Source organism: Lygodium microphyllum, chromosome 29 (assembly GCF_053477565.2).
Source record: "Lygodium microphyllum isolate KBCC chromosome 29, Lygodium_microphyllum_v1.1.10, whole genome shotgun sequence".
NCBI lineage: Eukaryota > Viridiplantae > Streptophyta > Polypodiopsida > Schizaeales > Lygodiaceae > Lygodium > Lygodium microphyllum.
In genome coordinates, this window is record NC_141163.1 from 66,779,497 (window position 1) to 66,802,736 (window position 23,240).

General features: G+C 44.1%; 1 protein-coding gene across 6 annotated transcripts in view; it reads left to right on the forward strand.

The window, feature by feature from the left end:
* Positions 1-23,240, forward strand: part of LOC148010735 (O-fucosyltransferase 15-like) — a 37,173-nt gene that overhangs the window by 5,633 nt on the left and 8,300 nt on the right. For 5 of the 6 annotated variants that reach the window (XR_015689605.1, XR_015689604.1, XM_087672243.1 and 2 more), the window contains 6 exons: positions 4,254-4,343; positions 4,435-4,534; positions 4,621-4,697; positions 4,911-4,999; positions 19,170-19,290; positions 19,429-19,572. Coding sequence is in view for 4 of the 6 variants with exons in the window: in XM_087672243.1 (XP_087528369.1) it covers positions 4,254-4,343; positions 4,435-4,534; positions 4,621-4,697; positions 4,911-4,999; positions 19,170-19,290; positions 19,429-19,572 (621 nt within the window). In the remaining 2 variants the exon portion in view is untranslated. The remainder of the gene's footprint in view (positions 1-4,253; positions 4,344-4,434; positions 4,535-4,620; positions 4,698-4,910; positions 5,000-19,169; positions 19,291-19,428; positions 19,573-23,240) is intronic. The other variant, XM_087672244.1, reaches the window with a different exon arrangement.

Sequence of the window (23,240 nt, forward strand, 5' to 3'; positions counted from 1 at the left end):
TAATTGCATGGGGGCTATTGACTAAGTTCCTTCTTAGGACTTACGCTTTTAAGCATATCACTGCATCTTTAGCTTAATATTAAAGCATCTCAATATGAAGCACCAATATGTAGGTTCTTGCCTCTTTTCCGATATTTACGTAATTGGGAACATATATGCTTAAGAAACACAGGAATCCGATGTACCCGAACCTCACATAGAGGATTGCATTACTTAAGGAATATTACGTCATTGCACAATTCAAGAACTGTTTAAGCACAGAACATACTGAATACATAGAGATTTTTGAGGCACAGAATAGATTGCTCATCAGATTGCACTCAGCATTACATTGATTGCATTGCATTATATTGCATATGGTTAGAACCACACTGCACAGAGATTACTGAGGCATAGAACAGATTGCTCATTAGATTGCACTCGGCATTACATTGATTGCATTGCATTACATTGTGTGCAGTTACAACTGCTCTGCTCATTCAGCAAATCCTAACAGACACGACTGTAATACACGGCTCCTGCCTCCTTGACATTTGGTCCACCTAGCAGTTTCATTGACCAGCACCCAACACATGGCATGCAATGTGGACTTGAACTCACTTTTGTAGCTAATCTTCAATATCCCCTTGGTCAACTTGAGCTACCTCATCCAGGGTAGCAACCAAAGGAGCTTGAATAGGAACATTCTGGACTGGAGCTACTGCACAAACCGGAACTCTAACTATAGGGGCAGGAGCTTGGAGTGGAGTTGGAGGATGCAGTGGAGCAGGAATAGGAATTGGACTTGGTTCACCTTGTCCTTGAAGTGCCATCTGAGCCATGAAAATAGGAGAAGGAGGCGGCTAATTTAGAGATTTTCTCACAGCCATTGATTGCTCTATTCTCCGCCTATAGGATACTTTGTTTGTGCCAAGTATAAATAAGAATTTGCTCTCTATTTCTTCTTTGGCACATTGTGGATTGCAGGTCACCTTTGATGATGATAGATGCATGTTGAGAGATAAGGAACACACGACTTTGATCTTGACTGGCACTTTATGTCATGGGTTATATGAGCTAGATACTCTTTCAGTTGATCAATCAACATATTTAGCATCTACTCTTACTCCTGCTATGTTATATTCGGAGTTATGGCATGCTCGTATGGGGCATGTGAATTATGGTAGCTTGATGCTCTTGCAACGTACACAGATGCTAGATGGATTACCTCTTTTGGAGAGACCTCTTGAGTACTTGTGCGAAGGATGTATTTTGGGAAAAATGCATTGTTTTTCGTTTCGCCGTGATGTTGCTTTTAGAGCCACAACCAGGTTACAGTTAGTGCATTAAGATATATATGGCCCTATGCAGACATAGCTAAGGGCTATGCACAGAAGAAAGTCAATGACTATGAGGAGACATTTGCTCCTACCTTCTGAATGACTACCATTAAGTCTATGGTTGCTTTGGCTGCCCATTATGGATGGATTGTGCATCAGTTAGATATTAAAACTGCATTTTTACATGGGGAATCATGAAGAAGTATATGTACTGCAGCCCATTGGTTTTGCAGTTGAGGGATCCGAACACTTGGTTTGCAAGCTCAAAAAGGCTTTATATGCTTGAAACAAGCCCATTGGTTTTGTAGTTGAGAGATCCGAACACTTGGTTTGCAAGCTCAAAAAGGCTTTATATGGCTTGAAACAAGCTCCTAGAGCTTGGTATGCAAGCATTGATGCCTTTTTACTTAGCCAAGGGTTTATCAAAAGCTCATCTGAGTCTACCGTTTACGTATGTAAAGGGGGGATTCATGCTGATAATTTGTCTAAATGTTGATGACCTTTTGCTTATAGGGACACATGCAAATCAAATTTCAGCATTTAAACAAAATTTGCAGCAAACTTTTGAGATGTCAGACTTGGGGTCTTTGCATTATTACTTGGTCATTTAGTTCATACATGATGCTAGAGGTATTGGTTTATCACAGTCAAGATACATTGGTAAACTTCTTGAGAGGTTTGGCTTACAAGATTGCAAGTCAGTCTGTATACCAATGGAACCTGGACTAAAGTTGTCATTACATAATGACAATGATTTGTTTGATATACACACATATGTTCCAACAGTTGGATGCCTTATTTACCTATGCAACACTAGGCCAGACATACAATTTGTAGTTTTAGCCTTGAGCAGATATATGCATTAGCCACGCATGTCACATTGGCAAGCTGTTAAGCGTGTCTTTTGTTACCTGCAGGGTACTAGATCTCTTGGATTGCTTTATGCCAAGGGGGGACCATTGCAGTTACATGCTTACAGTGATTTTGATTGGGCTGGTGATTATGATTCACATCACTCCACTAGTGCCAATTGTTTCTTTCTTGGCTCATCTTGCATATCTTGGCTCCACTATTGTCACATTGTCATGTGAAGCTGAATACAAGGCAGCTTTCACTACCACAATTGAATGTGTATGGATTAGACGCTTGCTAGCTGATCTGGATGTATCTGTTATGGAGCCTACTTCTTTGTTCACTAACAGTCAGAGTGCCATTGTAGTGGCACGGAACCCAGTGTTTCATGCATGCACGAAACACATTGAGATACATTATCACTTTGTTAGAGAGAGGCTACATGTAGGTGATATCAGCCTTGTCTTTTGTCCTACCACTAGTAATGTGGCAGATATCTTTACCAAAGCTCTTCCTCGTGACAAATTTGAAGCATTTCACAATGCTTTAAATTTGATCTCCTTTGGTAGTAGACGATCCTTGTACTTTTGATCACTCTTCACTCCAGGGGGGTTTGTTGGGTTTCACTCATGCCTACGCTCACAGAGGAGTGTCGGTGATTAGTTGGACACTGGGGCACTTTTTATTCTCAGTACGAGAGGTTTTTTCCCCCATACTTATTCTCTTCTTTCCTATGTGTCTATGTTACACACTTATGAGCACTTATCATGTTCGGGTGTGAACACCCCCTACAACCCTAAGGTTTAAGGGTTGTACTTTGTACTTTCAGTTTACACTCTTTCAGTCTATTGCATTGGGTGTCATGCTTCACTCTCCACACTGTCTACTGCTCTCTCAGTTTAGCTTCAATCCTCTCAGCCTCTCACACTTGGTAGGCCCTTGTGTAGGACATCTTTGGTCCAATGCCTTGGTCTCTTTTGGGTGGAACTTTTTCAATCAGGACTCAGAGCTTGCTTTTCACTCTCATCAATCACCTTTGTTGGTCCATAAAGGGAGCATTAAACCATTAATTAACCATATTTTTCTGGCTCTTAAAACATTCTTAAAAGAATATTTCAGTTAAAATGAGAGTGTAGAATTTTGGTAGGATGACTGACTCAAAATGTTCAATAAAAGGGAACCATTGTTCACTACCACTTTCATTCCTCATTGCCACATGTCACTGCCAACCATCCTACCTGTCCTTGCTATGTTGTTCTTCATCACCAGCATTCTCTCCCCTCTTTCATCATCATCGTCGTTGCTGTCGTCGTCGTCAATCATCATCATCATCATCTCCTCTCACCTTTCAGACTGCTGCCCTGCTGTCCTCTTCTTCCAAGAGCTGCCACCCAGCTGGCTGTTGTCCATTCCTGCCTTCACCAGTCCTTGTGGTTGCTTCATTTCCATGCCAGCTATCACGTTCCCATTTTCAGTTTTCACCTCTGTTGTGTTTGGTCTCCTACACACATCATGTTCATTAAGAAGCAACCACTCAGGTTGCAGTTCCAGCCCTCTTCGTAGCTGTGTTTCCGCTCTCAGGCTGCTGTCCTGCTGCTGCTCCATTAATTTTCATCGTATTCTTCCCACAGTCTGTCTGAAACTGCTGCTTGTGATGGTCCTCTCCATCATCACTGCTGCCAGATGGCCATCATATTTCAGCATCGAGCATTGGTGATTTGCTGCACTTGGGATCCATTCAGGAAGACAACACTCTTCCTAATCCCACTCCAATGAAAGACCATGGTTGTTGGATAGCCCTCCACTCTTTGAGCATCCACTGTATCATATCAGCATTGGTTCGTTCATTGAGTTCCCAGCATTCATTCATCTTTTCTTCTTCATTTGTGTTTTGTCTAAACTCATTTAGTTGTGTTCGTACACTCGCTATGTTTTCTCTGCAAAGCCTAGTGTAACCTCACACTGTAGCTTTGTTAGGATGAGGAAAATGGGCTTTCATCAAGGCCCCTACAAGTTCTGTTTCATTCTTGTAGTTGTTTTTTTCAGAAAATTATTTGAGCTAGTTCATTTTGCTTTGATTAGGATGAGGGAAATGGGCTTCTAAACCATCAAAGGCCACTACATATTATGTTTCAGCACCTCTACACTTTGGCTGCACATGCTCTTGCTGAGGTTTGGTTTTCAATACATCTGGTATTTTCAAAGAGTTTTTTTTCCAAGTTGACATTTTCTCATTTAGAACTCCAATGCGAATTGTTTGAAGGGTGAACTGAAGAGTGAACCAGATGACTCGTGGAAGGAGCCTTATGATGAAACTTCTGCCTGGAAACCTTGCTCTGATGACCTTGACAATGAAATGAGTTGTGAGTTTTATCTCAGAACACTTGCATCTTGGCTGTTTTATAATGCTAATTTTTTTTCCTTAACCCTTATTTTTTGAGTGTTCCAGCATCATATTCCAAGAAAACCAATACAGGATACATTATGGTCAGCGCAAATGGTGGTCTCAATCAGCAGAGGGTTGCTGTAAGTGTGTTTAAGAGTATTATGTTTCTTGTTTGCACAAAAGAACCTTTGAAATAGTAGTTGTGATTATACATTTCAGAAATTGACTTTTACAATGATTCACTAGCCTTAGAATCCTGAAGCTTCTCAGTTGAAGTTTTATCATCCTTGATTTCACCAGTTAGTATCCTGCCCGATAACATCTAACATGCTTCTTAAATGTGCATGTCACAGATTTGCAATGCTGTGGCAGTAGCTCGCTTGCTCAATGCAACTTTGGTTATTCCAAAATTTTTGTACAGCAGTGTGTGGCAAGATAACAGGTTTTGTTACTATAATCTTAATTTGTATTAATAAATATGCTTGAATGCAAAGTATGGTTAGCCTACTACGTTTTCTCTAACTAATCTGCGCACATTGGTGGTTTGAGGACTCACACGAAGTGGGTGGACTTGGAAGCTCCTTCTAGGAATATCGGCCATACCTTGGAGTATAATGGAGACCATCACTGAGGTGTAGCTTCACCATAGCATCGCCCACCCTATCCAAATCATATTTCCTTCCCTATCCTACTCTACCTATTACATTTCTTGGACATTTGGATGGGTGCTGGTGACATTGGTCATAGTGGTCATGGAGTGACTTAGTGTGAATGCACTAAGGACACTTCAGGGTTAGGGCAGCCGATTCCTATTTATAGGAGTCAAGGGCCTACTGTGCACATCATACTGTTTAGGACTAGGAAAAAGGAGCAGGGCTTAGCTTTCGCAAACATTCCTTGGAGGAGGATCGAAGTCATAGGACTTCAAGGGAAGTCTTGGTAGCTTGACACTTTGGAACACTTTGGATTTTGGAGGATAGGGCCTTGGATGAGGTGGAATGAGAGTGGAGTTGGTCTGTTCACAAAAAGCAATGAGTTTCTTCACCTACATAGCCTGGATTGGCAAACATATCTCAATGTAGGATGATATGGATTGGTTCCATCATGCAACAGACACCCCGCAGAGCATAGTGACATGGATTTTGTTGGCCAGACTTTCTGGTGATGCTTATGGGATTGTAGTGGCTGAGAAGGGTCTCTTACTTCCTATGGTTGGTGGGACATGGGGTCTTGCAATTGGCAATTGGTTGGTTTAGATGCAATAGCATGAGGTCTACCAACATTTCCCATAGTAGCACGTGAAGACTCTGAAGCAATTCTCTATGATCATGTGAGGCTATGTAGTGGGAGTGGAAAGGAGGCTGTAGACTACTTTGTTGAGTAGAGCCCAGCCTTGGGTGTATCTTTTGGGGGGCTTTTTGTTGGCAATCTGTTAGTCAAGGATACCACTGACTCTACAAGGCACAAATGCATGACATGATCTTCATCATCAAGGTTGGCTCATGCATAGTTGTGTGCAAGAAGGATTTGCCTAGCTGCTAGGTATTGAAGGCTATTGTGTTGCAATTTGAGGTGTGGAGGATTATTAGTAGCTTCACAAGGTGGCATATTTGGAAGGCCCAATGCCAACTAGTCTCCAATAACTAGAGCCTCTTGGTGTATACCACCCTTAACGGAGCTTTAGTTATCCATTATTCACTTCTTCAGAGGTTGTTAGGAGTAGCTTTAGGGTGACGGATAGATTTGAAAAGTGGGTATCATCATGTATGCATTCGAAAAGAAGATGTGCACAAGAAGGGTTTTAGGACAACTTTTGGCTTGTGTGAGTTTCTAGCGATGCTGTTTGGATTCACTAATGCTTTAATAACATTCAATTGGATGATGGACATGATTTTTCATTAGCATAGATCCTTTATAGGAACATTCTTTGATGAAATCATTATTTAGTCAAAGAATATAGAGGCGCATAGGAAGCATTTGGCTTTAGTCTTTTAGGAACTTCTCGAGCACAAGTTAGTCATTAATGACAAGAAGAGTGAGTTCTACTTGAAAGAGATTCATTTCTTGGGGCATATAGTCTTTAAGGATGTTGTTAGGATGGATTCAACTAAAGTGCAGGCCATTCATACTTGGCCATATTTGTAGACTCTTCATGATGTATATAGTTTCCTTAGATTGTGTTCTTACGATAGGAGGTTCATCTACCATTTTGCAGACATTGTTACTCCTCTTCATACAGTGCAGAAGAACGGAGTGCCTTTGAGATGGGCTGAAAAAAAGATTGCAGCCTCCGATTAGTTGAAGAAAAAGCCTACTTTGGATTTGGTTTTAATTTTTCCTGATCTTTGAAAAGATTTTGTGGTACCATGTGATGTATGTGGGAACATCATTGGTGCAGTTCTCATGTAGGGTGGCCATGTTATGGCCATTGAGGGGGTAATTCCATGTTGCTGAAAAGAATTTGTAGATTTATGAGAAAGAGAGGTTAAATTTCGATTGTGCTCTTTCAATGTGGTAGTACCACTTGCCAAGTGCTGTTTTTTTAATTTAGGATGTTCATAAGACTTTGAAATAGTTGTTTGAGAAGTATATGAGATGAGACAACTTCTTGTCAATATTCCACTTGCTGATCATTCATGCACAGGATGAAGCCTTTGGAAGGATTTATGATCAATTGATTGATTGTTAGCATCATGAGCATTATTCACATAGAGATGATTTTCTTATGGTGCATGGTCACTTGTGTAACAAAGCTTGAGGCATGATTGAAAGCCATGCTCCATTGTATGCATGGCATTGAGGTATTGATGTGATAGTGAAAGCAACAGAGTCTTTCTTTTATTGACCAACTTTGAGGGGTGATATTGAAACCTTTGGGAGTACATGCATTATATATAAGAAGGTTAAGTATGTCCAATAGAAGGCACCAGGATTGCGCATCCATTGAATTTTTCAAATAGACCATGGGAGAATATAGCTACAGATCTTATCTTTGATCTTCATAGGACACCTATAGGGAATAATGGAATTCAGGCTATCATATACACATTCCATAAGCAAGCACATTTCATTCTATGAGGAAGGTAGATAAAAGAGGACCATATGGTGACGTTGTTCATGTATAACATCTTCAAGTGTTGCTATGCTGCAATCTATCAGTGGTGATAGAGATTGACAAATTACCACTTTTTTTTGGAAATGAATTTTTGAAAATACGAGTACTTCTTTGTCTCATAGCATAAGACCACGTGGGAACAAGTTTTTCCATTGGTGGAGTTTTCTTATGGACAAAGGATAAAATCCTTTGGACAGATAAGCATATTGAAAATATAGATGAAGTGTACAAGAAAGTAAAGCAAGCTCTTCAAAGGTCATAGGAAAAGCATAAGAGTCGCAAATTGTCATTGCAGAAAGGGTGATTGGATGAAGGGAAAGGAGTGCTTATTCCCTATGCTAAGCATGAGGTGCGATGGACCTTTTCAGTGAGAGAAAATATTAGTGATGTGGCTTACTGGTTGAAGCTACTGGATTACTAGAAGATTCATAATTCATTTCATTTGAGTCTTCTTTGAGCTTTCAATGGAGATGTACGAAAGGATATGCTTGACAAGATTTCAGCTAGAGGTTGAGGAACTTGAGGATATCTTAGTTCATAAATAAATACATCACATAATGAAAGAAAGGTAAGAGGTAACGTTTCATGCCTCTATATGGTGAGTGCCCAAATTATTCACTGATAGATGCAAAGTGGATTGAAGAGGGTGACCTAGTAATTTTACCTCAGCTGTTTCCTAGGTATTTCAAATAGAACCCATTTTGGTTGGGGTTGAGATATGTACAATAGAGTGTTGAACTGGAGCATTGCCTAGTGCTTAAGAGGGGTGTAATGCTTCCTCTTCCTCATAAATAGATTGGCTCTGATATCTAGAAGTCGCTTGGTGATGCTATATGCTCATCCAAGGTCCTGTTGGCTGGCAGTACATCTACTTTGGGACTTCTATGATGAGTGGCCATGAAATTCAACAATTCATGTGAGTACTTACTACAGCTACGAGTACCGTAGTGCTAATTGTTGGTTGAGAGAATGTTATTTTTATTTTTTGGAGTATGTGTGTGACTTACACTGGCTGTAATAGTTGCAAATGTTACACAAAACACTTGATTGCATCTATTGCCAATATATGGCTGCCATGTTTCTGTCACGCTCAGATGTGATTGAAGGTGCTTGCCATTTTTCAAGGGGGGTATGTCATGGGGATGTGATTTATCTTTGGAACTCTCTCTTTTGGCAGGTCCAAGACATTGCACATGGATTAAGGTTCTATGAGTTTAAAAACTAAATTAATTAATTTGAGTGAAAAATAGAACTAATAAATTTTTGTGAAAAAAGAAATCAATAATAAGTTTATGCACATGCTTAATTAACCTTGCTTGAATGAACCTTAGAAGTTTCTTTTAATTTGTTAAATTTGGGTGTGAGCCAAAGTTTTGGGCCAAGATTCTTAGATTTAATACACCAATAATTATTCATTAGAAATGTTGTCAAGACACAGGAAAAGTAGGAGAAACATTGGCTGATATGGATCATCCATCGTCAACATCTATTGATCACGCCATTGCTGAAGTTGATCGTTCCATCTACAAATAGGAAATGTGGTTTTTGCATAGGGTGGAGTCGTTCTATGTCAAGCATCTTGAGCTTACGTGCTACGATTTGAGGCATTGTAGAGAGACCTTTTTTTTTTTTGGCAAGTAAAGTGTGGCTAATTATATTACTCAAAAAAACTGATTACAATAGAGTGCTCATGCTCAACAGACTAGCTGGAGCTGATGCAAATTCACAAATACATCATGTATGCAAGCCTTTCAAGACGGTCTGGGGGGGATGAGGGCAAGAAGCCATAGAGCGGGGGTGTATCGCCATCTGGGGCTGCCTGCCTCCATCATGAAGAACAGGTCCTAGCCGCTCCAGGTCCGCAGGAAGTGAAAATAGAGCTCCTGACGAGCTCGAGACTCGTCTTGCACTTGGTCCCACCGGCTGCGGAGAGAGTGGATGTTGGAAGTCCAAAGCTCTGCCAAAGTTGCCTATACTGAAAGGCACTACCTCCCAGAAACCTCCTGACAGTGTGCCTTCCAGATATGCCATCCAGTAAGACTCCCTAATACGATCTCCCATACCTCAAAGTGGTCTGTTGTGGGCTCCAGTACTTGGCGGTTGGGTAAAGCCTCCAAGTCGACCATTGCACAAGACCCAGTCTCAATTATGAAAATTGTGTCCTGCATCTCGGCCTCATACGAAAGGTGATGGCCCTGGTTGACTTCCTGCCAGCAGAAAGCTCCCCAAGTTGCCTATACTGAAAGGCACTCCCCGCCAGAAACCTCCTGGCAGCGTGCCTTCTAGATGTGCCATCCAGTAAGATTCCCTAATATAATCTCCCATACCTCAGAGTGGTCTGTTGTGGGCTCCAGTACCTGGCGGTTGGGTAAAGCCTCCAAGTCGACCATTGCGCAAGACCCAGTCTCAATGATGAAAATCGTGTCCTGCATCCCGGCCTCATACGAAAGGTGATGGCCTTGGCTGACTGCCTGTCAGCAGAAAGCTCCCCATGAGATACATCCAAGGCTGGGTACCAGACGGCGGAAAATGAGGCATGCTCCTCTCCACACGAGCTGTGCCGCCTCGCAAGACCAAAGACAGTGCTTTGGAGTTTCCAAAAGCTGCTATGGGCAGCATTTACACCCTCCATCTTGCTACATCTGGGCTAGCCAACTCCTTACCATGAGACCTCCATGTGCCAAAAGCCATAGGAAATTCAATATCCTCCTCGGCCTCCAGCTATCCCATAGGCGGCGCCAGAAAGTCCGACGGAAGTCATCCCTGATGCTGTGCTCCGCCAGTATCTGCTACGCGAAGGCACCCACTCCATGTTCTCCTGCATCAGTACATGTCTACCAATCCTAGCTATGTACTCCAAGAACCTCAGTGGCTTCTTGGCGACCGCAGTGGTTGGCAATAGCCACTCTCCAAGATTCCACTCCAGCTCATCAAGTGGCTAGCTCTCCCATATCTAGAGGCGCCACTCCCTGAACTCCTCCAAGAACACATAAGAGTCTTGACGCCAGGTCTTTCCTTGAAGACCAACCACACGAATCCTCCAAGGAAGGACAACTATCTCCTCATCCTACTGCCCTCTGTCAAGGACCAAACGCCCCCCATCTTGAACGGTGAAAAAAATCCCGTAGGGGGCACCGCCCACTCTACTTGTCACCTATAGGGGAGTACCTGTTGGTGAAGATCTAGCGGCTCATACCTCGCCAAGCTCCACCGGTTCTCGGATTGAGGTATCCTTGCATCAATCTCCCTCTCCTCAACTCAGCTCCTCTCTGACAATTTGATGCCTACTGCAACACCTCCTGAAAATCTAGTGGCCCATACCTCGCCAAGCTCCACCGGCTCTCGGATCGGGGGGTCAAGCCACTCCTCAGGTATCGTTGTGTCAATCTCCCTTCTCAACTCAGTTCCTCTTTGACAACTTGATGCCTGCTACAACACATCCTGGTCCACCATCCTATATACCTCTCACCACGTCCTGATAGTACAAGCACCTTGCTGTCTACAACGCTATCTGCTCAAAAAGGTGTCTACAGTAGTCAGTGGCAATCTCCATCACCTCATTTGGGTTAGAGCGAATCCTCCCATACTGATCTCGGAGGCTGCGAATTTGATCTCCTGAGGTGCGAGGTTGATGCATCTGGAAAAACTCCGTGCACATCGTGTCCTCCTTTTGCGCCCAAAAGGCTGCTGAGGTACGGAACGAAAACTTCGAGCGCCTATCCTCAAGACCGGCGAGGGATGCCTGTGCACGCACCTCTTGTGCGTGGAGAGTGGGATCCCCTGGTACCTCCTGGATTAGTCTCTGCGAGTAGTTTGTGTGTGGTTGCTAGGTCTCGCCGGAGTGCTCTCTCCTCCTCCCAGCTCTGCTGCTTGCCTAGCTTGTAGGGCTGCCTCCTGGCAAATCCTGCTCGACTCGGCTAGTCCAGAGCTGCCCAATGTGCCTCCTCACCTCCTCCCTCTTGTAGATCGAGTCAAGGATCCGATAGGATCATGTGTCCAGGACTGAAACTAGAGCATCCAGTGTCAGGAGAACTGGGCAATGATCAGACAAAGTGGTGCCTGCCAATTGCCCTACCTAGCCTTCGCAAGAGCACCCCCACTCTCCCACATAGAACCTGTCTAGCCGCTCCAGCAAAACTTTGCCCAGCCGCATGTATCCCCAAGAGAAGTTCAACGACCTCGCCCTCCTGTGGAAAGCTAGGTCTCTCCAAGCATCACGTGCTCCTACTGTGAGGAGGAAGACCCCCCATGCCTCCTGCTCCTCCCCTGCCATACCCTGGTAATTTCTGCCTCTGCCCTACTGGTCCTCTAGGGCCTTCAGGTTGTTGAAGTCTCCTCCAACAGTCTAGGAGTCCACTTCTGGGAGTCTTGCTGCGATCTCCACCCAAAACCTGCTATGTGCTCTAACCTCAGTAGGGGCATGAACATTGAGTACTCCAAGGCACGAGTCCCCAATATCCAATCTGATCCATAGAACCCTCCTTGCCACAATCATTCTACGGTCACGTACACAGGCAGTGAGGCTCGGGCAAATAGAGGTGCATACGCCTCCACTCCTGCTGTGGGCACCGATGGCATACTCCGAGTAGGTGTGTGAACTGCCTGGGAGTACCTTTCCAACCCGATGGGCCCGGGTAGGGGTGAGCTTGTGCTCCTACAAAAGTAAGATGTTGATCCGTCCGGCAAGGGCAGGTTGCAACTCCTGTTGAACAATGAGCTTCCTGGAACCACATGCCCCATTGTAGTGGAGGCTATTCACATTCCAGGATGCAAGATGTAGATTCATAGGGAAACTTGTGACTGACCGAACAGGCATCTGTTCGGTGTGGAAGCTGCTGACGAAGAAGAAGAGCTATGGGGCATGCAAATACGCTTTGTCACAGGCCTAGATGGTGAACTCCATTTCCCCATGGTGGCCCTCGAGTGGACCATGGGGGTGATAGATGCTCCAGGTGGTACCACTAGGGCATCTATCAGCTAGGCTAAAAGGCGTGACTCTGTACACTAGTAGAAACGGATAGCCTGTGCCAGGGGCCCCTCGATCACATGCATCGGTGCTCTCCACTGTGGAGAGGCTCGAAAGATAATGCTCAGATGTGGGACCTTAGCACCAGCCCACTAGTTAATGTCCATCATGCAACCTAGCCACTGCTGGGAGAAGAGTGCTAGTCCTCCTCCCATCCACTGGGAGATGTGGTCTGCCACCTGACCTTCACCTCCTCTATCTGTGTCATCATCCAGTCTCTTGAGTGAGAGGTCTCAAGGAAGAAAGCATAGTTTGGTCCATCCGATGGTGCTAGTAAATGGACCTTACTACTCCTTGACTTGCGTACCATGAAGATCCCCACCTCCAGAGGTAGTGGAGACTCTCCGCGCTCCGCAACTCTCAAGTAGGACCATGGACCACTGGGAAAGAACTCCTGTGGTAGCAGCTATCTCAGGAAAGTGTGACGGGCGACAAGGACAGATGAGTTGGTGGCTGTGTGGGGAGGGGGGGGCTAGACTGTTGGTGAGGGGAGGATGTAGGCGTATGGGGCTCATCACCTCCTGTGGGAAGGGAGGGATGGGCAGGGGGGTCACCTATACTGGGTGAGGATCAGGGGGACTGATTGGCGGGGAGATGGTAGGATGGTCGGAGGTATGAGGCGGGTGTGGGGGGGCAGTGGCCCTGGAAGGGGGGGGGGCTATGGGCTAGGGTCGGGGCGGGGGGGGGTGCTATTGGATCTCGGGTGAGGTAGCTTGTGACGCCTCCATGGGTGGTAGATGTGCAAGTTTGTGGTCCTGTTGGGTGGAACGAGCAGGGGGGGCTGCGGGGTGCTCTGTCGAGGGTCCGTTGCTCGCCCTCCTGCTCCCTGCTGTTGTGGCTGTGTCTAAGGGGCTGATTGCCCCCCCCCCCCCCCCCCGTGCCATCTCCCTCTCTGTCGTCTCTGGACCCGTGTAAAACCGTCAACGTCCACCTGTAGGCCTATCGGCGGAGCCGCCTTGGCTCCGAAGCACGTGCAATCTGTTGCCTGATACCCAAATTCATGGCATCGCAGGCATTGCCCTGGCTGCCCAGTCACAATAACCTGTTGCCTAAAGAAGTGTTTGACTGCCACAATCTCAAGAAACTTTGGTATGTCCTTTGTATCTTTCACAGCCACCCGTACCTTTGGGACTCCTGTGGCTGTCATTGCATCTGTGAAGGAGGGATGAAGAACTCTGCCGATGAGACATCCAAAGTCCTCCACTAACTGGCGATACTCTACTACCAGTCCGGGGAAAAGTAAGGTGACCGGATGTCTAAGAAACGTGTTATGGAGCGCGAATGCCTCTACTGTAAAGCCATTGTACTAGGGAACCATGTAAATGACCCCCTTCGTGGAGGCATAGGGTGAGCTATCCACTAGCTCACGAGTTGCATCCATAGAGGTGAGTCGAACCATGAAGATCCCTTGACCCATGAGAACTGCCTCCGCAATCTGCGCTATGCCAATGTGCAACGTGGATTGAAGCCAATCCCGAAGTTGGCCCTAGATGGGGAGTGTCCTACGATCTGACCAAAGATCACTGTTTCTTTCAGCTCCAGCTATGTGGCGTGGATTGCTAAGAACTGTTCCTCAGAGAGGACGATGCGCAAGGTGTTTGACTGGGGGGCACTCACAGAATGCACCGGCGTCTGACCAGAAGTTTCCATTGCGCGTCCGTGTCGAGAACCTACCAATCACGTTGCTTTGCTACCGGAGGGGGGGGATGTTGCTGCAGATGGAGGGAGCAATTGGAGGATGGTGGGGGAGGCGCTGGACGCCACAGATGGCCAGCTCACGATAGGCACAGCGTGGGTGGTGGGTCTGCTGGACGGGGCCGCTAGGCGGAGGAGGTAGGGGCAGCGCGGGGGGGGGGGGGGGGGGGCCGGCGCAGGCACGCCACGAGGGGGAGCAAGGTGGGGACAGTGTGCCACAGGGGGAGCAAGGCAGGGGGATGGGGGGCAGAGCTGGCGCGATGGCGGGGCGGGGCAGCAGCGCGACGGGCAGGCAAATTAAGGATTAGGTTATTGTAGAGAGACCTATTGTGACAAATTTTGTCGAATAGGATTGTTTGGAAAGATCCAATTTGGGCAATAGTCTTCTTATGGCTCCATAGAATAATTCTTGTTTTGCTCAGATTTGTTGTTCTTGGTCTTGGTTGTTGAGAGTGGCTGGAGACTTGATGAGGACTTATACTAGGGGGTCTCGCTCAAGACTACTTACCTTTGCAAGATCTTATAATTAGTTCTGAGCAAAGTGAACATCTCCAAAGGGCACCAAGTGGCAAATGATCTCTACTTATTTGCTCTTATAGCCATGGCATAAAGGGGCTCAATAAGACATGATCAGTAATCCGCTAGGTCCTCCATTGAAAGCATCATCCTTTGATTGTTTTGTTCTTATAACCATGGCATCCAAGATATCCCACTGCAGTCTTACACAGGACCCAAGTATGGGTTCTCATGGGGTCTCCAATCTCTGACGTAAGCAGGCTTCACATTGCTTATTTTACTCTTATAACCATGACATAAATGGGCTTGACAAGATATGATTGCTAAGTCGCAAGGTCCTTGATGCAGAGTGAGATGACATGCCAGCATAAGCAACACAAAGGCATAATGACACACCCCATGAAGAATGATACACGGCCTGAATGTCACCAACATATGTCGAAAAAACACAGCATAGGATACATCATCAGGGAAATGCAGGTTCCCAAGTGTAGCAATATCACCAAATATAGATGAAGCAGATTGGAGTTGAGAGTGATGTCATGCAGCAGCTGAGGGTCAGTTGGAGTAGAGAGCCTATGGAGTCCAGCAGTAAAAAGCAGCACTAATGAGCCTATGGAGGCTGGAAAATAGGTCGCCTGCTGGTGGGGTGTGAAAATGGAGCACCTGGTCAGGTCATCAGCTCTGGAGAGATGGAAACACAGCACTTCTCAGATTGAGATGGCTGGAGAACCCCCGAACAAGTTTGCAATGAAAGTTTTGGCAATTCCAAAATTTTCTAAGAAGGCAAGAACATGGGATATTTTTGCATGGTTTTTGGGGCAAGTGTAACTCACCAATCTTTCTCTTCATCTCTCATTCTGGCATGCAAGCTTGGAGCCATGCTGAGAGAAGTCCAAGAGAGCATGGGACAGCATCGTGCTAGCTGTATGCAGCCATTTCTCCACCTGAATCAGCTTGGACCCATTATCTCCTCCATTGATTTGCTGTCTGGAGCAGGAGGTATCAAATTTTATGGCAATAGAACAAGCTGGATCAGCATGAAGGTGGTCCGCCAAAGCATCCGTGCAACTGTTTGCATTGAGTTCTCTCTTTTGCTGCCCAAGAGCTTGTTGATCAGTGCTGAATTCGAATTTTTTGATTTATGGCTGAATGAGGGTTTCAGCAGGGCAAGGCAGATCAGAGCATGCCGAATAGGTTGTTGCATGTGGATATACAGGAGTGTTTGGATATGCGGAACTTTTCATGGACAGGCATTCATCGCTATGGATCTATTCAGCAATGAAACACATGTTGGCACATCTTAGAGTGGAATTGGGACAATTTTTTCAAAAGCCAATATTGGCAAGAGCAAATGTGGGCAAATGCATTAGGGCATAATTGGATGGAGTTCTATGTGGATGCATTGAGGATTGGAACCAATTCAGTGGCTAGTTGCTGCTGCAGTTTTAGGGCTAGCAGGCTGGCTTAAGGGATGAGCCGTTAAGGGTACCTAGAGTTTGTATCGACTCCAATTGTGATGGTTTGAAGGTTATTGGCTATCCATAGAAGTCAATCTATAGAAAAAATCTGTATTGGACTAGTGATTTGCATGCAAAAATGTCATCTTTCTCCATAATCTAAAGAAATGTCGCAAGGGGTGCCAGAGTTGGGGCCAATTGGTGTTTGTGCCTTAGGAGCATTCTAAATCCCATTCTATGAGTATTTTGTTTGAGCTTACTAAGTAACATTGTTTGTGCTTACTAAGTTAGCATTGTAGTACCCTTTAGTTATCTGAAGGCTGGTTTCAAATGGAGAAATGTTGTGACCTCCTTGGGATAGATTTTTAGGATTGGACTCAGGACCCCTTCTCAGCCTCTATGGAATAGTATTACCATAGTTGGATGGGGATAAAGTTAGATTAGACGTGGCATTTTGAGATGATGTGGGTTACCCTTGACCTTTGATTGACGTTGATCATCAATGTGACTAGATTTCTAGCAATAAGTACTAAAACTGTTCTTTCCATCTCAATGAGGGCCTCCAATCTCTGCCAAGGTGTGGTCAACATTTTTGAAAGCCCTTCTGAAGAAGAAGCCTTCAAGGCATACTTGCTCTGGATAGAGGCAATCATAGTTAAAAATTGCTGGGCAGGTGATCTTAAGCCCAAGCAACTCCCTAGTCTATATTGGAATCAAGGTTTGTGAGAAAACCAATTATCTCGTGTTAGTTTATTCTCAATCTTGCTTGCAATGCACCGTTGGTGTGATAGAAGGTCCAATTTCTGAGGATTTTTTAACTTTTCTGAATTATAGTCTAAGTTACTGTGGGGCTGCGAGCCACCAGAAATTTTACACTTCACCCCAGGTTATCCCACCTTGATTCAACTTTCTCACATTTGGGGGTATGCAAAAGATCCCAAGGAAAAAAAAGAAGGCAGCCCTACTTCCACTTGATGGTTCCAATAAATCAAGACAAACATCACTAAGTGATTAACAACCACTCATTGGTTCATTTGGGAGCCATTTGTAGCTTGGACATCATGTGCGGATCTTGAGGAGTCTTGTTGTAAAGGAAGGTGGATACTCATTCTGCACATGCAGTAAATCATGGACAGCACCTATGTCCCTTCACAAGCATGTATACCACTCTTGAATAGTATAGGTATACTACTCTTGAATGGATGACATCGTTATTAATCCAAGGGAGGGCCACAAGATGGATGGCATGAATGCTACCCCAGGTAGAGGTGACAATGCTTATGACGTATGACATGCTTATGATGTATATTCATAATGAGAAGCGTGAAGAGATGCTCCAACCTATGGTTCGATCATGATAGTCATCATGCAAGGCAAGCTTATCACTATAAAGAACCATGCTGAGACGTGATATTCATTGCAGTCCCTAAAACCAACAGAATGACCATTTGATGAAAGCCCCACCTACCTTGTGTTGAATATGAAGGCAAGTACCAAGTTGAGGTCAATGTAGAGGATACCATACATGTTCACACACCACTTTGCATGTTGGATGACTCAAGAAGGGGTATACTATGCATGTGATAGCTTATGTTGAGACTGTCGCTTCTATCATGCTTTCCATGCCAGTTATGGGATGGGCCCCACCTCACTGTCTCATTCCTATCATGTGATAGCTTATGTTGAGACTGTCACTCTATCATGCTTTCCATGCCAGTTATGGGATGGGCCCCACCTCACTGTCTCATTCCTATTCCATGCCAGTTATGGGATGGGCCCCACCTCACTGTCTCATTCCTATCATGTTTGCCAAAGACATCTTGATGGGTTCTAGTCTTTGCATACGTGTCATGATGAGACAAAGGACTATGCTATTGATAGTTCAGATCCTAGGCCTAGGACAGATGGGTTGGAGAGACCACTAATGTTTGATCCTCTCCTCGTGTGGTAGACTTGATGAAAATTGGTTTAACATAGGGACAATTTCAATCTAGGCAATGGGCCATGACAGTACAATAGTAAAATGATGATGTTTGATATGGGTGGAAGACCCAGTTTGATGAAAACATACTTATGAGAACATACCCGTTTTCTTTCACCAGTAGCCTATGTTGAAATTTCAATTTGACCATCTAATGAATCTGATCTCTTTTCCACTAAAGATCTTGTATTCCTCCACTTGACATCACTTTTATATTGTAAATTTCAAGAAGTTTTGGGTAGAGATGGCTTGTTGTGGATTGGGCCAAGGCCTAAGGTCCTCTCGATGGTTCTAGGGGTCACTCACTATTTGGGGAAGATGGCCTCTAGGATAGGTGGGCATGTGCAAGAGCTGTCTTAACCCCCGTATTATCTATGCCTTGGCCACCGGGCTTGTGTAGGAGCTGGATTACCCCTCGTACATGATGGCTCGGTGAGTTATTGATATCATCTCATCTATCTAGCTAGTTTTGTTGTATTACACTAAATTGTGCGAATTTCTGCAATGTAGATTTTCTAATCACTTACAGATTTTTGGATGACATCATAGAATGCATATGTTTTTCATTGTGTCGATTGTAGTGGTAAATGAACAACCTTAAATTGAGCGCTGTTATTAACTAACAAAACAAGGAATGCGAAAGAAAAAGACAAGAATCTGTGTGTGCATGCATGCTATGCGTGTCACACACACCCATCTGTGTACATATGCTTACATGTGCATGTGCCTGTATGTACAAATGAATCTTTACAAACAGAGAGATTGGGTGTGTAGAGGGACTGAGAGGGAGTGACCTGATATTTGAGTGTGCACATGCAGTCAATTTGGAGATATCTATCAACAAGACTTTTTTATTGACTATCTGAAGAATGATATTACAATTGTTCGCGATCTTCCTCTAGAGTTGCGTTCACTTGATCTTGAAGCGATTGGAAGCTTTGTAAGAGTCAATTATTAAATGCAGCCTCAGGTCAAATGTTTTTCTTGTGTTTTCCAATGGCATTTGAAAATATGCACAATTTCTTGTTATGTGCTCTTGTTGTATGTTCTTGTCTTTTATTTGTAGAAGTGTTTGCAGGTCACAGACATGGATGTTGCAAAAGAGGCAAAAACAGCCTTCTATAAAACCTATATTTTACCAATACTTTTGCGTAATCGTGTAGTACATTTTTATGGGTTTGGACACAGATTATCTTTTGATCCAATACCTTTCAACATACAGGTATCTTCAGCAGCTCTAAAGTAGCCTTCACACATCCATAAAACCATGATAAGATTAGAATCTATGGGATACAATTGGCACATGCATATTTTGAAATAACACACCATGATAAGGCTAGAATCTATGGGATACAATGATCTTGACAGGTAGGGCAGGAGGGGGGGTGGGGGGGGGGAGAGGAAGAGGGAGAGGTTGGTAAAATTGCAGGCCAAAATAAAATTTAAGTATGTCTAATTGAACTTTTTTAGTTCACTGCCTTTATCGGCAAGGAATATCCTGAATTTACTCAAAGCAACACCTTTTTTTGAGCTAAAAATTCATTATCCACTGATTAGCTCTTTAAAACAGCCCCAAAACAGTAAATTGCCAAAAGTTTCATTAAACACGCAGCAGTTCTAGAGAGTTCTATGTTCCACATGCAAAACCCTAATTTGGGAGCATCCTTCCATGTCTATGAATAGATAGTTTTCCCACCAATCAATCCCATCCTTGTCTTGCAAATTTCCATCAACCATCTTTCACTAGCTGTCCAGCCCCCAGCAACTGCTGCTATATGGTCTATGCTATCACCTAGCCTCCCATTGTTGCCAATGATCAGCTGCCATCATCTTCATTAGGTTGTTTTTATGTTTTCAACACTTCTCTTCATTAGCCTCTTCTCCAACTAGTGGTTACTGCATTCAGGATCTGTCTCCGGTGGATGATACACATCGACACCTCCCTCAGCCCACTTCCATGAGAGCCACCAGCTATTGGACAACTCTACCTACCCCTGAGCATCTTGTACATTCTTTCCTTCATTTACAACATTCATTCATTCACTTCAGAGTTCTCTCTCTTCTCTGTTTGTGTTTTGTGTTTTGCATTTTGCATTTAGGGTTTGAGTATTGCATGCCACTATTGAAGTCTTTGTGTTTCAGTTGTGGTTGTGCTTTCTGTGTTTCCTCAGTGCAGACCCTAGCATATCTTCACATGTTACTAGAGCCGGTGTTCTTGTAAATAGTATCTTGCGGATATTGTGGAGACTTGGTTTTTGCAAGATACACGAACAACGCATAATTGATTCATGTCTCAGACACCTTTTGAGTCGTAGAAATCAAAACCCTCTCCTATTTCTCCTTTTGGTGTGTAGGATTTGGATGATTTTCGGTATATAAACTTCAATATAGGGGACTCTCGAAGTAGACATCCTTCAATAGGTATATCTACATCTTTTATTTCATTTGAGCATGTAGATCAATCTTCTCAAATCCCTCCCATCTCACCCTATTTTGATCCACACTTTGATTTCCTCTCTTCTTCATTCCAAAACCTAGGATTGCACTTCACTTCTGCATCCGGCACATTAGGAGTTGGATCCTCCTTGTCTGCTCCTAGCACTCTCTCTTTCTCCACCTCGTATTCTATCTATCCTCACTTCACTACCTCCTTGCACCATGGTACATTGCTAGGGGGAATGCCACCCTTTAACACAATGCCTTTCATATACCCACATGCGAGCACTTCTTTTCACCCTAGGACAACTATGATGGACATCCCCCTCACTATCCCTCGTCACTCACCTCCCTATTCATCAAGCTTCCAAATATAGGAATTCCAATTCTTTGCTTATGGTGCACAATCACACACTCCTTGGGTTACTCCTATGCAGGGATTAACATTTTCTACTTCATGTGTCCCTATCTCTCCTCCATGGGCTGGCTACTCATGTGGTCACTATGACTATGCCCAATTAGTCCATACCCCATTTGGATCCATTGTGCATACTTCTCATATGCATAGTGGAAACTCTGGGATTCTGTCCCAAGTGTGCTCCACTCTCCTACCCTATCCCCCCTTACACACCTTATCCATCTCCTAGCACTACCACTTCTATTTCAATGGCCAAGAATGCCTTTATGGATAAGACTTGTTTTAACATGTCAATTTGTTAGAAGTTAGCATGGGAACTTGTGTAAGCAAGGGTACATGAGGGTAAGTGAGTTGTGAATGGACTAGAGAATAAGGAAAACCCTAATCCTAGCTCTAGTAAGGCTACATATACATGGCCAAGGGTCACTCTCAATGTAGATGAGAGAGTGGACTAGTTGTACTCCATAAGCAATTGAGAAAGTAAATTTTTGTTCTTGTACTTTGAGCTCTCTTCTCCCTCTTGTGGAGACATTACTAAAGGAAGTGAGCCCGGAGTGGAAGCATGTTAGAAGAAGCAAGAGCTATGGTGGAAGGAGCAAGAGCAAGAGAGAGAGAGACAAGAAGTGGGAACTTCAATTGTCACAATGTGTGACCGGCTTTCCCTTTATTCAAATGTCAATGAAAGAATAAATAATGAAGTGACAGTGATGGGCGTCTGCCACCTGCAGTGTACAAGTGTACAGGTACTATCAGTATAGTAATACACGGACAGCTAGGCAAAGATGCCTTTACCCCCAACAACCTCCCACTTGAAGATGAATGTGTCCCTAGTGAGGAGAGAACAAGAAAAAAGTGACGAAGTATAAATGTATATAAGTACAATAAGATGAGAAAAGACGTCATCTCATCCAGCGCCCATCAACTTTGTAAGAAAGGAAAAATGCTCCGTTGAGAGACTTTTTTTAGCAGATCTACAGGATTTTGGTTAGTTGAGATCTTGATAAGATCAACAGACCTATCCTTAACGACCTCTCTAATGAAGTGGTAACGCATCTCAATGTGTTTCATCTTCGTGTGGAAGACCGGATTCTTGGCTAAGTAGATAGCACTCATAGAATCTGAATGCATGTAGAGACCACATCAATAATACCAAGGTCTACTACCAGATGACCTAACTAGAGAGCTTCCTTGCAAGCCTCAGTGATTACAACATATTGGGCCTCAATAGTAGACAAGGCTGTGCATTTCTACACCCTAGACATCCAAGAAATAGCATCTCTGACAAAGGTGAAGACACAGCCAGAGATAAACTTTCTACTATCTGCATGTCCTACATAATCAGAGTCAATGTACCCCACAACTACTATATCTTGGCTACCATAACATACGCACATAGTTGTTGTGCCCTTCAGGTACCTCATGATATCCTTAACGGCATCCCAATGTTGTTTGCTAGAAGTAGCCATGTAGTGTGCTACAACTGCCTTTGCAAATGCTATATTAGGACGAGTGGCTATCATGGCATGCATCAAATTGCCTATGATAGAGGCATAATGGATCTTGGCCATCTCAGCCTTTTACTCATTAGACTGTGGAAAATTGGCCCGGCTAACCTTCACATGAGAAGGTAGAGGACAACCAATAGACTTACCATCTTGCACATGAAATTGCTTAAGGACTTTCCCTGGATATACTTCTTTTGTGACAGATAAAAGAGCCCCTTAGAACGATCGTGCATGATGCATATCCAAAAAATATGCAAGACCTGTCTCATGTCCTTCATCTCAAAGCTCTTCTTGAGCTAAGTTTTCGAGGCATCTAGGCCATCATGAGCTCTCCTAACAATAAGCATATTATCCATATAGAGTATCAAAATCATAAGGCTGTCATCATGAGCCTTCTTCGTGTACAAATACAGATCCATAGCACTACGGTTATATCCCTATGAATGCATAAAAGCATCAAACTTGTTGTACCATTCCCTAGGTGCTTGCTTAAGGCCATAAAGACTCTTTCTCAATTTGCACACTTGGTGT